This window comes from Cordyceps fumosorosea (genome assembly GCF_001636725.1).
Source record: "Cordyceps fumosorosea ARSEF 2679 chromosome Unknown scaffold_6, whole genome shotgun sequence".
Taxonomy (NCBI): Eukaryota; Fungi; Ascomycota; class Sordariomycetes; order Hypocreales; family Cordycipitaceae; genus Cordyceps; species Cordyceps fumosorosea.
Genome location: NW_017387306.1, coordinates 770,785 through 783,995, shown reverse-complemented (window position 1 = coordinate 783,995; position 13,211 = coordinate 770,785). Strand labels below are relative to the sequence as shown.

The 13,211-nt window shown below is 53.1% G+C and overlaps 4 protein-coding genes across 4 annotated transcripts; 2 read left to right on the top strand and 2 right to left on the bottom strand.

Moving 5' to 3' along the window:
* Nucleotides 1–5: 5 nt before the first annotated feature.
* On the bottom strand, nucleotides 6–1,791 carry ISF_03404 (cytochrome P450 61; the record flags this gene model as incomplete). The annotated part of the gene is made up of 4 exons (XM_018847010.1): nucleotides 6–41; nucleotides 98–1,343; nucleotides 1,406–1,556; nucleotides 1,620–1,791. 4 exons carry the CDS (start codon nucleotides 1,789–1,791, stop codon nucleotides 6–8), a joined length of 1,605 nt encoding a protein of 534 aa, XP_018705899.1.
* Nucleotides 1,792–3,447: 1,656 nt separating this feature from the next.
* Nucleotides 3,448–4,055, top strand: ISF_03403 (Proteinase inhibitor, propeptide; the record flags this gene model as incomplete). The annotated part of the gene is made up of 4 exons (XM_018847009.1): nucleotides 3,448–3,591; nucleotides 3,666–3,706; nucleotides 3,775–3,843; nucleotides 3,965–4,055. 4 exons carry the CDS (start codon nucleotides 3,448–3,450, stop codon nucleotides 4,053–4,055), a joined length of 345 nt encoding a protein of 114 aa, XP_018705898.1.
* Nucleotides 4,056–4,818: 763 nt separating this feature from the next.
* Nucleotides 4,819–6,249, top strand: ISF_03402 (kinase isozyme 4; the record flags this gene model as incomplete). The annotated part of the gene is made up of 2 exons (XM_018847008.1): nucleotides 4,819–4,997; nucleotides 5,073–6,249. The coding sequence occupies 2 exons, from the start codon at nucleotides 4,819–4,821 to the stop codon at nucleotides 6,247–6,249; spliced, it is 1,356 nt and encodes a 451-aa protein (XP_018705897.1).
* Nucleotides 6,250–6,840: 591 nt separating this feature from the next.
* On the bottom strand, nucleotides 6,841–12,299 carry ISF_03401 (chitin synthase 6; the record flags this gene model as incomplete). Its single annotated transcript, XM_018847007.1, has 3 exons — nucleotides 6,841–8,206; nucleotides 8,262–11,960; nucleotides 12,025–12,299. The coding sequence occupies 3 exons, from the start codon at nucleotides 12,297–12,299 to the stop codon at nucleotides 6,841–6,843; spliced, it is 5,340 nt and encodes a 1,779-aa protein (XP_018705896.1).
* Between the last annotated feature and the right edge of the window lie 912 nt (nucleotides 12,300–13,211).

Sequence of the window (13,211 nt, the reverse complement as noted above, 5' to 3'; positions counted from 1 at the left end):
GCTTTTTACTGTCGCTTCTCAAAGGTAAGAGGGCAGTCGTCCTGCCATTACGTTAGTACACGGCATTTATTTACACAGAAATAGACACGAAGCATACCTTGGGGAAGATGGTTGCAAAGACTTTAATCTCCTCGGAGACGGGGGTGGGGTGGTGAGTCCAGTTCAACTGAACAGACGCCTTTCCGACCATCAGGGCAAGGTTGAGCTGAGCATAGACCTGGCCGAGGCAGTAGTGAGGACCAGTGCCGAAAACAAGATAGTTCTTGGCGCCCTTTTCCTCAGCGTCACCAAGGTAGTAGCGGTCAGGGTCGAATTGGTCGGGGTTCTCATACACGTCGGGGTCGTGTAGAGCCAGGTACGTGGTGGGAATCAACATAGAACCCTTGGGGACAGTGTAGCTATCGGTGATTGGGAAAGCTTTCTTGACGAGGTAGGGTACCATAAGCACGGGGGGGCGGTAACGAAGGAGCTCACGAACGACAGCGCGGGTATAAGTGAGAGATTCAAGCTGATCCATGGTAAGCTCGGCGTCGGGGTCACCGTTGCGAACCTTGAGGTTCTCCTCACGGATACGATCAAGAACATCAGGTCGCTGAGCGGTAATCTGGAACAGCCAGGTGGCGGCACTGCTGGTAGCATCCTGAGAGGCAAAGAGGAAGGTGAAGATGGTCTGGGAGATTTCATAGTCGCCAAACATGCGGAGAATGGGAGACGGCTTCTCGCCAGCATCCTCGCCCTTCTCCTGAGCCTCGCGCCAGCGGTCCGACTTGATCATCTGAATAATCCAGGCATCCATGATACAAGTGACATCACCACCGGCAGCCATGCGGACCTTGCTTTTGGCAGCGCACTTTGCGAACTCAGCGAGCACCATATCGGCAGCCTTTTTGCCGTACCAAGTCTTAGTGTAGGGAATGATAATGGGGAAGTTGACAAGCTCGAGGGCGGCGGTGATGAGATAGTAGTCGTCGGCAATCTTCTTGACAGCCTCATCGCTGATGTAATGACCGACGAAAGTGCGGCAGGAGACAGCGCACATGAGCTCGCGGAACTCGGGCATGAAGGGAACGGGCTTGCCGTTGGCCTCTTTGGTAACGTTGAGGAAGCGCCCAAAGTACGTCTTGTAGACTTCTTCCTGGCCGGGCAGGTAGAGTTCGAGAGCCTTGCGGGTGAAGAGACCGTTGAGGCCCTTGCGGAAGTCGACGTGGGCCTTGCCATCGAGGAAAACCCAGTTGTCGTGTCCGAGGAGCTTGTGCGCGACATCGACTACGCAGGGCTTGACGTAGGCGGGAGAGTTGAGGACCTTGCGGGCTAGATCTCTGGTAGAGGCAATAACGACGAACCTAAGTAATAAGTTGTTAGGAGATCTGTGGCGAGACACGGTAGGAGCATGAGGCAAGTTTACTTGTGGAAGACAGATACACAGCTGAGAGGGCCGCTGAGCCACTTTGCATGGTACTCTTCAAACTTGGGGTCCATGGACTCGAGGAAGGGACCGATGAAGGGCGTCTTGAACAGGGGACCGGCGATACTGCCTTTGTTGAGGAAGTACGAGACTATCAAGGCGCGTTAGAGGGCAATTGGTTGTCATGGCGCCGAGGCGTCGCAAACACACATACTCTGGTCGTAGACGACGCACATGGCAAAGAACGTCAGAAGTAGAGTCCAGGGACTAGCCGATGTGATTGTGTCAATGACATAGTCAATTTGGGGGGGAAGACTAGCAGTCGTGAACTTGGTGGTTCCAAGAACAGAGCTCAAGGTCGACGAAACGTTGACGGCGGCAGCCATTGTGTCGAGGGGGTGGCCAGGAGAGCCAGCGAGTGTATATCGAGCAACAATGAAGACAGACGGTGAATTCAGTTGCGACTCGGTTGAATGCGCAATCTGGGCGACGACGGGGGCCAGAAGTCGGGGGAGTCGGAGGATGTTTGATAAAGGAGGAGAGGAAGGGAAGGAGCGAAGAAGAAAATGGACCAGGTAGGTATGTAGGAGGTATGGGTCGTGGGGGTGGGTGGTGACAATTGGTTGGGGTGTTTTTTTTGTTTTCGCAGGGGATTTGGGGGGAACCTGGCACCTCGGGGGGTTCGGTTCCGGTAGGTAGCCTGATGAAGAGGGTCCTAATTTATTGGGAGGCTCAAGGCGCAGACCTTGTCAGTGTACCACGGAGACGGCGGAGAGACAACAGACCAAAGACAGAGCAGGCAATGCAATTTGCAATTATCAAAAAAAAAAAATCAAAGGGGAATTTCTGGGTCATCACCTGCAGGTAGGGAACAGGGCGGAGACTAGGTACAAGCCGGAGACTAATAGGATTAAGGTCAAGCGCCCTGTGGCGTGAACTAATGGCGATGTGCGCAACCACCGGATATCCCACTGGCGTGAAGCCAGTTTGTTGACGCCAGTTAGATATTGAATAATAAATTTAGTAACAATTTCCTATTTCCTTCATCGAGGGCGCATTTTGCGGCAGCATCATGAGATTTCCTGCCTGCAATGGGCTCATTGTACGCGCCAGGTCTGAGGCTGCTCTGTTCGTGCTCTTTCAAGTCTGGCTCAGATAAAACATAACAACGACTTGATTGGTTGGATCTGCTATCTGGCGGAGTTCAGGTACCGCGTGTCGTACTCGTAAGGTGGAGTGGGGTTCCCACATGCGAATACGCGAGGCAAGTGTTGGGGTCAAATCGACAGGTACAGAATTGAACGAGCACAGCGCTTGGGGCAGCGCTTACAAATCACCAACTAACCGCAGCACCAGGTTTATGAATTAAAGGGATGCTGTCGGAATATCAGTCAACAAGGGCAAAGATGTGTTGTAACAGCTGGCCAGCAGCAGCCTACCCGCAACACACGACGAAACTCTGAACATCTGAGCCAGAGTAACAGGAACGTAGCGTGGTACTGTCCAAGCTGCATCCTGCACAATAGAAAACACGCGCACAAGAATACAAGGTTTTCCTCCTTACTAGGTAGGCTTTCCCCAATACTAATCAACTATAGAAGTTAAAATAAGGGAAGCTTTACTGAAATAGTTGCACCAAAAAATAAACAAATAAAGGCGTGACCTAAAGTGGCCACAAGTTCTGGTCAAGCGCCGAATGAACACACAAATGCCTCCATCTTTAACGTCCAAATCTCATCTTATCTCTTTTAAAATAACCTGGACCGCCCCATCTCCAAAATAAACCGAGAATCAAATCCCAGGTGCTGGCTGTCTGCAAACAGTCCTTCATGCTACAGGGTAGCAGTTCGCAGCGTCCGACAGCCGTACATACCTTCCCACATGTGTGTGATTCATCGCGGTACCGAAGCCAGGAAATGCGGACAACGCTAGCCAAGGAACCATGATTTCAAGACGCCATACTTGCCATAGTGAGTCAAATGGAAACAAATAACCAAGGCACGCGTGCACCACACCAGGTGGCTGACATTCAAGTTTGAACCATGGCTCCAGGCTGGAGACCTAGGCTGAGGCCCACGTCATACCCCTCCCCCGCCTTCATCATCGCCGCTCGACCCATTGCTTCCTCCTACCAACATCAATTGCGCCCATCAACATATCACGCCGTTAAGATGCCTACCTATATTGTAAGTTAATTTTCCACGCCAGAATCTATTTGCAGCTGCATCTGATTCATCTTTGCTGACTTTCTCCCCTCAAGGTTACCCTCAAGGACGACGCCACGCCGGAGCAGGTCAAGGAGTAAGTAGCACGCCATACCTTGAGAGCATACTTTTTCAAGTTCATTTTTCTCACAATATCCTCCTCAGGACCAAGGCCAAGTGCGTCGAGCAAGGCGGCAAGATTATCCACGAGTACGACATCATCAAGGGCTTCTCGTACGTGTTTCTCCCTACTACAGATCAACCCCCAACCCTGATGGACGCCGGGAGTTGTACCCTCGATCACTCACGACGAGCATATTCAGTTTGCTAACAACATCTCCCTCCTCACGCGCAGTGTCAGCTATCCCGAGGACTCCATCACCGCCCTCGAGTCTCACCCCTACGTCAAGGCTGTTGAGGCCGACGGTATCGCCACTACCCAGTAGAGCGAGCGACGAGCACGAGGCACGCAGGTCATGTCGATGCACAGCGAGCTTGGCAGCATACTCCTTGCGATATAGAATGACATACAAGACAAGCACACAGATAATTGTATCATCATTCTTGCCCGATTCTAGCCGCGTGAATGCAGGGATTGTTTGGCGGGCCTGGTACTGCGATTAGTTGGCGTATCGATGGGCATCCGTCTACTATGTAGCTAGCCTAGTTGGAGGTTGAACCGTGTTCTAGAAAGTCAAATCGACTCAAAAGACGACATGAAATAGAAGGCAAGCCCAAATGGATCGAGTTGTTCTACATTGAATACCTCGGTGGCAGAGTCAGGTCCGCCTGCATATTGCTGTGACAGAGGGAGGGCCATGGAGGGGTAGCGGCTGGCAGCGGCCCTACTAATTATAAGCCCGTGCGAGGCGAGGCCTCGTGCCTTTCCGAACATGGCGGACCCCAGATATTGTAGCATGTCAGCGACTCATCCTCGACATCACTGCCCACACCCATCGCAACCACACCGTTTTCTGCTTTGCATTCCACACTCTGTATCATTCATTGTCGCATTGCATCTTATCGCCCGACGAGTACAATTACCCTGCGAGTTACTGTCTGCGACGACCAGCGTCTTTCCTCCAATTCCTGACACTTGTCATCGTCCGACACCGCCCACCTCCCGCCCTCAAGATTAGCTTCGCAAACGCTTCGTAACTGTCACATTGCCAAGCACCGAGACCTCCCCCAAGCACGCGCCATGTTGCCATGGCGGCACGAATAAATACACCCACAAGGCTCGCGTGCCGCCGGACCGCTGCGTCGTGCCTTCGGCGGCCGCGCTTCTTTTCCACTGCCGGCGCGTCAGTCGATCAGGTCACCGACGTCGATATTGCCACACTGGCCCGGCAGACGCAACATCCTCTGAGTTTGGCCGATCTCGTCAAGTAAGAATCGAATTAGTTCCCAGCTGCTTCCAAGACGAACCGGAATATATTGTCTAATCATATTGCTCCACGCAGACACGGCCGCCCACCACTCTCGGAACGCTCCCTTCTTTCCTCAGCTAACTTCACCCTCTCACTGCTCCCAATCCGCCTCGCGCACCGCATCCAGGCGCTGCGCAACCTACCCTTCATCGTTGTCTCCAATCCCAACATTGCGCGCATCTACAGCAACTACCTGCACTCACTGTCGATCTTGCTGCCCTACTGGAAGGCCGCCGCCGCTGGCCGCGCCATCACCACATCGGACGACGAGGTCCGCTTCACCCACGTCCTCGCCGAGCTCGTCGCCACCCACACTGACACCATACCCGTCCTCGCCCGCGGCTTCCTCGAGTGCCGCCGCTACATTGCCCCCGCAGACGTCACCCGCTTCCTCGACAGCCACCTCCGCGCCCGCATCGGCACCCGCCTCGTTGCCGAGCAGCACATTGCACTGCACTTCAGCAGCCACGCGCACCATGACCCTTCCGCCAGCCCGACCCCGTGCCCGGATGACCCTTCCTACATTGGCGTTATTGACACCGCCCTCCGTCCGGCCGCTACCGTCGAGGCCTGCGCCGGCTTCGTTGCCGACATCTGCGAGCTCCGCTACGGCGTCCGCCCCGAGCTCGTCATTGACGGCGAGCCGGACGCTACCCTCGCCTTCGTCCCCATGCATCTCGAGTATATCGTCACCGAGCTGCTCAAGAATGCCTTCCGCGCCACTGTGGAGAGCAAGACCCGCGAGCCCATCGTCGTGACCATAGCCCCCGAACCCGCCTTCAAGCACCAGTCCCCCGACGCCGCCCCTAACATTCCTGTGCCGCCGCCGTCATCGCAGCCCGAGGACGGCGGCTCCCGCACCGGTGCACCCGCCATTCTGCCCCTCGACGACAACACCCCTGGCGTCACCATCCGCATCCGCGACCGCGGCGGCGGCATCCCCACCGACGTCCTCCCGGACATCTGGTCCTACTCCTTCACCACCTTCTCGGAGGACCAGGAGTACGCCAGCCCCGTCGGCGGCGACGGCCTCTCCGCCATCGCCTCCGCCAGCTCCGGCGGTAGCTCCATCGCCGGCCTCGGCTACGGCCTGCCCCTCAGTCGCGCCTACGCAGAGTACTTTGGCGGCGGCATCGCCCTCCAGAGCCTTTACGGCTGGGGCACCGACGTCTACCTGCGCTTGAAGGGCGTCGGCAAGATTGACAAGTAAGGTGTGTGGGGTCTACGCTGAGGGCGCAAAGCGACATGAAATAAATAGAGTACTACGTTATATAAAATTACAATTAAATTATGAATGAAACAAGCAAGTAGATACATGTCCGGCTAGTACTACATATGATGAGAATGAAAATGGCTTGATGGGAGTGAGGCTCCTACAACACGATGCGCCATTCACGGAGGAAGAACCAAAGTCTTAGTCAACGACAGCGCTTTTTTATTAAGTATAAAAAGAAATGAGGCGGCTCCAGCTCATAGATCATGAGTCAAATATAACTAGTAAAAATAAGGTAAAAATGACTGTAATGGGCTTGCATTGCAGCAAGCTTTGCTGTGTTCAGTTCCTCTCCAAAAACGTCCCGTGATAAAATGACAAAAATTCTTCAGGATACAAAACAAGAAACCAAACAAGACAAGTCTGAAAAGGCAAAAAGTAGTCCCTCTCAAACATTATTAAGCAAAAAAAGAAATATGATGAAACCAAAATATGCCAAAAAGAGGCCGAAAACAAAAATGGCAGACTCATTGTGCCCCTATATCCAGTTCTCGCTTCTTTTGCATAAGCATTTCTTGTGCACAATCTTTACATGCTCTCCAGTTCGCGATCAATTTGTCGGTCGAGGAACGTCCGACGCTCGCCCACCAGCTCAGTCTGCAGACGCTGCTCTACGAGAGCACGCACCTGCTTCTTGGTGACGGTATCCAGATCAACATCACGTAGGACGGCCTGAATGGACTCGATGATCGAGGCGTCAGATGTCGCGCCGCTATTTTGTCTGAAGTCAATGTTGACATTGTGTAGAGAGGTGTCGCTCGCCATTGGAGGACGTTGCGAGAAGCCAATTGCGGATGAGGATCGGTTACCTCCGCCGAACTGAGAAGAGAGGTTGGATTGGCTGCGAATGTTCATCATGCTAGGTCGCGCCTGTGGAAAATCTTGGTAGGGAGATTGACGACCATGAAGATCTGCGACAGAAGGTTGCCCTCTGGCTTGCAGCATGGGATCCTGCTGATGGATCATGGTGGAGCTGCGATTGGGAGTACCCATGAAGGCAGGAGATTGCGGAGTCATGTAAGGGTTGTTGCCGGGCATGCCGGAGAGAACAGTTCCTTGGGGTGCGGCAGAATAGACAGATTTCATCTCGTCCATCTCGTATTGGTCCATGTAGGGCGAGTCTTCCTTCTCCTGGTAACCACCACGGCGGCCAGGCAGGTTGTTGACATAGGCATAGTCGTCCCAACGCTGCATGGGAATCGAGCGAGGGTCGAATATTTCATCCTCCACAGCGATAACTTGTTTGTTGCCCTTTTCTCCAATGACAATGCGAGTGTTGCCCCAGCTGAAGTTGTCCTGGTTCCAAAACGAGTAGATGGGGAGAATGAAGGCGTAAATGGGGAACGCAAGGATATATATAATCATCCATCCGATGTGTTGCCACTGCCGCTTAAGAATGAAAACCAAGGCTTGAAGGCCATAAACGGCGGCCAACATTGCAATCGAAATGACAGGGAATGGGCCAGTTTTGCTCGCCAGTAGGTAGACGAGATAGCCCAGGTAAACGCAGGTAGCAGGTAGAATGATTGTGCTGAAGAGATCAATGAAGACGACGAAGCGCATAGAGAAACAGCAGAAACCGCACATGTCGCCGAGACGCAGCAGCTCAACCAAGTTGTGAATAGTGGAGTTGATCCAGCGACGACGCTGAGAAATCAAAACACCAAACGATTCTGGAGCCGCAGTCTTACATTGGGCATCCTGAACGAACTTGTAGTGCATAGATGGAAAATGCTTCGTCATAAGAGTGGTCAGGAATCTGTCTTCACCCAGAGACAAAAGGTTCTTCTGATGCAAGGTGTCGACGTTGCAAATGCTGTACTCTTTGATGACGGCATCCGAAATGATGAGAGGCTTGCCCTTGTCGACTGTTCGTAATCTGTACATGGAGAAACTGTAGGGTTGGATGGTCAGCTTGAGAAATTACGAAAATTATTCGGGGAACATACCATCCGGGCAAACACGTAACACTTCCAAAGAGTGACTCAAAGGCCTTGGCAAGGTGGTGAGAAATGAAGTATTCATACACCTGGATCATGGTCCACCATGACTTTTCATCGTTCTGTAGGCTGGTTTCACCGCAGATACCGGCAATCTTGGCGTTGTGTGCGCAGGCAGATACTAAACGATTGAGGGAGTCTTCTTCGACTGCAGTATCGGCATCGACCATGAGGAGATACTCATACAGCTCAGGGTCAACGCCGATGATATTGTTGATCTGATGGAACATCTCCAACTCGAGTGGGTTCATAGGAGATCGATGGTGGACTCGGTTGAGGAAACTCAGAAGCAGAATCTGCGAGTCGCGCTTACCACGGTTACCAGGCTTCGCACCAGTCTGCTCTGATTCCTTGCCAACCTTAACAACAACAATGTAAGGAACAACATTGCCTTCAAACTCGTAAAGGCCGGAGTAGACTTTGCCGAAATTCAGCTGCTCACTGCCTGCGCCAACTGACTTGAAGGCCAAGGCCGGTGGGTCGAGTTTGGGGTCAACGCCGAGAATATCGAGAACAATCTTAGGTGTTGGCCGGTCGTTGCCCTGGCCAGTAATGACACCATCACAAACCACAAAGATCAGCTTGCGCTTGTTGTCGTATTGCAGTGCCGTAAGCGAATCAAGCGCCTTGCGGAGCGATTCTTCGCCCTCGGTGTAAGCAGGTACCTGGCAGATAACAAACTTATCCTGGGGTGATGGGCGGCGCTTGGAAGAAAAGCGAATGGCCGCCACGAACTTGACCAGAATAATGGCACAAATGATAATGGTAAAGGCCAACATGATCCAGTTATTGACGGTGCATCGAGGCCCTTCTCTGAAATCAGTTTTCCCAACGTAAAAGGTCCTCTGGATACAGCTCCACGAGTTGGCCATGTTGTTGTAATTGTCGGTATCGCCACTGGTCTTGGCAGCGTCGAGCGCTGCATCGAGCTGCTTTTTGATGTCCTGGCCTGGGTTGTTCTTCCAGAGATCAGAGATACCCTTGTTCATAAACTGGTAGATACTATTGCCATTATTCGTTTCGACGGTGTAGAAGTAATCGGTAAGATCGTAGATTTGATCACCATACATGGCCCACATATGCTGATTGTCTGCACCATCGGACTTAACAGACTTTGTACTCCAGACAAGGTCGCCGTGGTAGAAAGTCTTGATCTTTGGGAGGAAAGTTTCGTAGTACCAGTTTTCGTTGTGCAATTTGCTGTTGGGGTAGCGTGCACCGGAGCCGGAGGTGTGGACGGCGGTTTGATACTCGGGGGTGGTGTTGAGCAAAAGCTTTGTGGTGTCTGTTATTCCCAGCCCGCCACAAGAAAGATATAGAGGCGGCACAAAGTAGCTGTCCATGATCAGCCCATTGAGGGGCTGCATGAGATCGCTTGTCGTTTTGACTTGGGGAACATCGCTATGTTGCTGCCTCCACCAATCGGAGATGTCGAAGACTTGACCATGTATAGCTACCCAGAAGGAGTCGCTTCCTTGGTGGCTTGCCACTTCACTCTTGTTCCAAGCCTTGTTAAAGTTCGGGCAGAGCAACTTCCCAAAGAAGATGATCCAGAAGACGATCATTGCATTCAACAAGAAGATAATGAAGACCAGAACAAGCTTTTCACGCCAGGCCATGCGAACATCAGGTCGGCGCATGCGGCCAACGTACCTGAGCAAGGGGGAAGGAATCCAGAAAGTGAGAGCCCAGACGACGGCAACCCAAGCACGGCGACCGGCAGTGGTGTGGTTCGTTTCCAGGTGCTTATTCTTGGCGAGCTCGGGGTCCAGCTCACCATTGTAGTCACCAGCTTCGACATACTCGTCCCCCTTGTAGGTGTCACCCTTGGTTCCCAGTCCGTAGTCGCCTTTGCTCACATTCCGTGTGCCGGTCATAGAAGTGGGTGCAATAGAGGGAGCAACGTTCATGGCCTGAGGAAACCCAGCCTGGCTGCCATTAGCCTGACTGACACTGCGAGAGTGTACTCCCATGAGGTCATCGCGACTACCACCGTAGGCCTGGTCCATCGGCTGGGGTGGGAAGAAGCCACTACCGTTGTTTGAGTATGATGTGTCGAACCCACTGCTGAACGGGTTGGTGTTCAAAGCTGGGATGTCAGTGCCTTGCTTCATGTCAAGCATTGACTCTGCATCCCACCAAGCAGACTCGCGAATCCAAACGCGCTCCTTGCCGACGAATATCTCGCCGTTGCTCCAGCCACGTTCGAGCATCCAGCTTTCAATGCCATCCTTACCATCTGAGCAGCCGAGAGGACCATACCGAGTCACAAACTCCTCAACGTCAAAATCGGCTGTGTAGTCAAGGTGGCGGTTACGGCGGTTTGCCCACTCAGGTAGGCGCCAAGAACGAAGCTGTCGGGAAACAGTGCCGGCGGACCAAGCCGAGGTAATGGAGGGAAGGGCCGCTAGGCTAGCCGGGCCATCATCCGTGGGGTGCAAGGATAGGTGATACCAAGCACGACTGGAAGCGAGCGTTTGAGGGAGGTCAAATCGACCAGCCCGACCCAGGTTAATACCCTCCCCTTGAATGGGGAACAGAAGCTTCTTGATGAAGCCACCATCTTCAGCGGCGTGAGCAACTCTCTCGAGAACAACTTCTCTCTGCTCCAACTCGCGCTGGCGTTCGCGTCCTTCGGGGCCGGTCATGATGCCTAGGTCTGGGGCAACGTCGGCGACGGCCTGTTGCACTTCTCTCATGACGGAAGAGCCAGCCGGAGATACCTCAACTCCGTCTTGAATCATCTCAGCGTTTATACCGCAAGAGTCATCAAAAATCGATCGCATGCAAACAGCTTTTCCAAGAGTAGGGTCGGGTATTTCAACGACGGTGAGGCTGACAGTATCCCCATTATCCTCCTCCGACGTAGGGGTGCGAGCACCGCGGCCATCTGCAGATTCTTCGCCATCACGAATCCGGGTCATTTGCGAGGAAATGGCAGCGTTGGCCTTGGAAATAACCCAGTCCACGAGTGATTCGTAAAGACCGCTGACAAGGATGCGTCGGTCTTCGGTGCTGCACTTGGTGGTGAGAACAGCGGGTTCGAGGCCAAGTAGGCCGCTAGCCTCTTCACAGAGCTCTTCAAGGGAGTCGGATTCAAGTTCATAGTCAAGGGTGTTTCCAAGCTTCAGAAGACCGGCCAGCGTAGAAATGAAGTTTCGGTGAGCAGAGCCCTTGATTCCAATGTCTTTGAGAGCCTGGCGGAAGTCGTCGGCCGAGGCAGAATCATCAGCTGTGGGGAGATATGCAGGCGGGGTATAGGTGGATGATCGAGCAAGCAGAGCATAGGTCGAAGGAGCCTGTAGACCAAGAAACTCGCGTTCCGCGGGTGTGGATGCGGACGTGAGTAAATAGTAGAAGACGTCAAAAGCACGGTATCCAGCATCGGCGGGGATATTGAAAAGGCCATTCTCGGTATCGATTCCGCCCTGAGACAAAGCAAGAGTAGCGGCAGTAAGATTACCGGTAAGGTTGAGGGTGAAGGAAGCGCTCAGGGCAGCCTGTCGAGGGAAAGACGGGTTGTAAGGTGTGACGCAGCGAAGGAAGGGCTGCACAGAGTCTAGAGCTTTGAAGATGGAATTCGGAATCGTGAACGGCATAGACGAAAGAAACGGCACGAGGACGGACGGTGTGGAAGAGTGTAGCGATCTAAAGGGAATGAGCGGTTAGAAGCCCGAAGAGAAAGGGTCAAATGCCAGCCATGAGGACTTACCCAAGCACGATTAACCCATCCTCAGCGCGACGACGAGCGTGCTCCCAAGCCCGAGTAGCTAGAGCAGCATCGACAGTCGGACCGCCTTGGGCGGCGGTGAGCCACGTGTTGACAACAAGGCTAGTACTCGAGTCCAATTGATGAGGCTGGCTGGCGAGATAGATGTTGTGTACAGTGTTGAGCAGAGTGGTGGTGGAGACCTGAGCAGTCTGAGGACCACGATTATTCCCCATGCCTTCAGAGGCGACCGAGAACATGGACATTCGGTTCGCCATGGTCACGGCGGGCTGGAGAGAGCAGAGTCCCAGGGGACGCGAGAGGCGTTTGAAAGTTAGACCAGGTCGAGATAACGTCGGCAACGGTTATGGCTGTCTAGCCTAACGGGGGGCAGCAACGGGCGAAACTTTGTGTCTTGTTCAAAGCTTCATGGAATAGACTCCTAGCAACGGCCACCGAAGCTTGAAGACAAGGGTAATCAAGAACTGACGGCGCCGTACCCGTGAAAGGAGCACGATGTTTAAGGTCGAAGCGAGCGTCGAAGGGCAAGTCGAATCGTTTTTTTCAAGGACACGAGGCAACGTCCTGCGGAGAGGGTATGCGGACGCGGGAATAGCGAATGGACTGCAGAGATTAAACTGGGAAAAAAGTCGGTGACTACCAAAGCGAGTGAGGCAGTGTGATGCTCGATAAGGAGCAAGAAACGCTGCAAAACACTGAAACGGCCCGAAAAAAGTGTCAGAGAAAAGAAGTTGGCGAGGAATCACTGAGATGGAGGTAAAGATACAGGTAGGTACTGGCACAGAGGTGGGCAGGGTTTGCTGGGCGTGGCGCGGGCATGGGCGTGGCAGAAGTACTGGGACGAGAGGTGGGCTGCCGGGTTACAAGGTGCAGACGATTCACTGGGCAGAGGGAATACGGGGGCTGTAACATGCTATAAACATGGTAAACACAATGCCCAGAGCATAGTTTGGTTGTCAACAAGCTGGAGCTGGCAGGCCCAGGCGCCTTGTCAGAGGTACACATACCTAGGCACAGCGCCCAGCCAGCAAGTCAGTGACAAAAAAAAAAAAAAAAAAAAAGGCTGTACTGTACTAAATTAGACACATAGTAAATCTGGTCGCAGCCGACGAACTAACAAAACAAAAGCAAAATGAACAGCAAGGGGAAGATAATAAATAATTGTTACG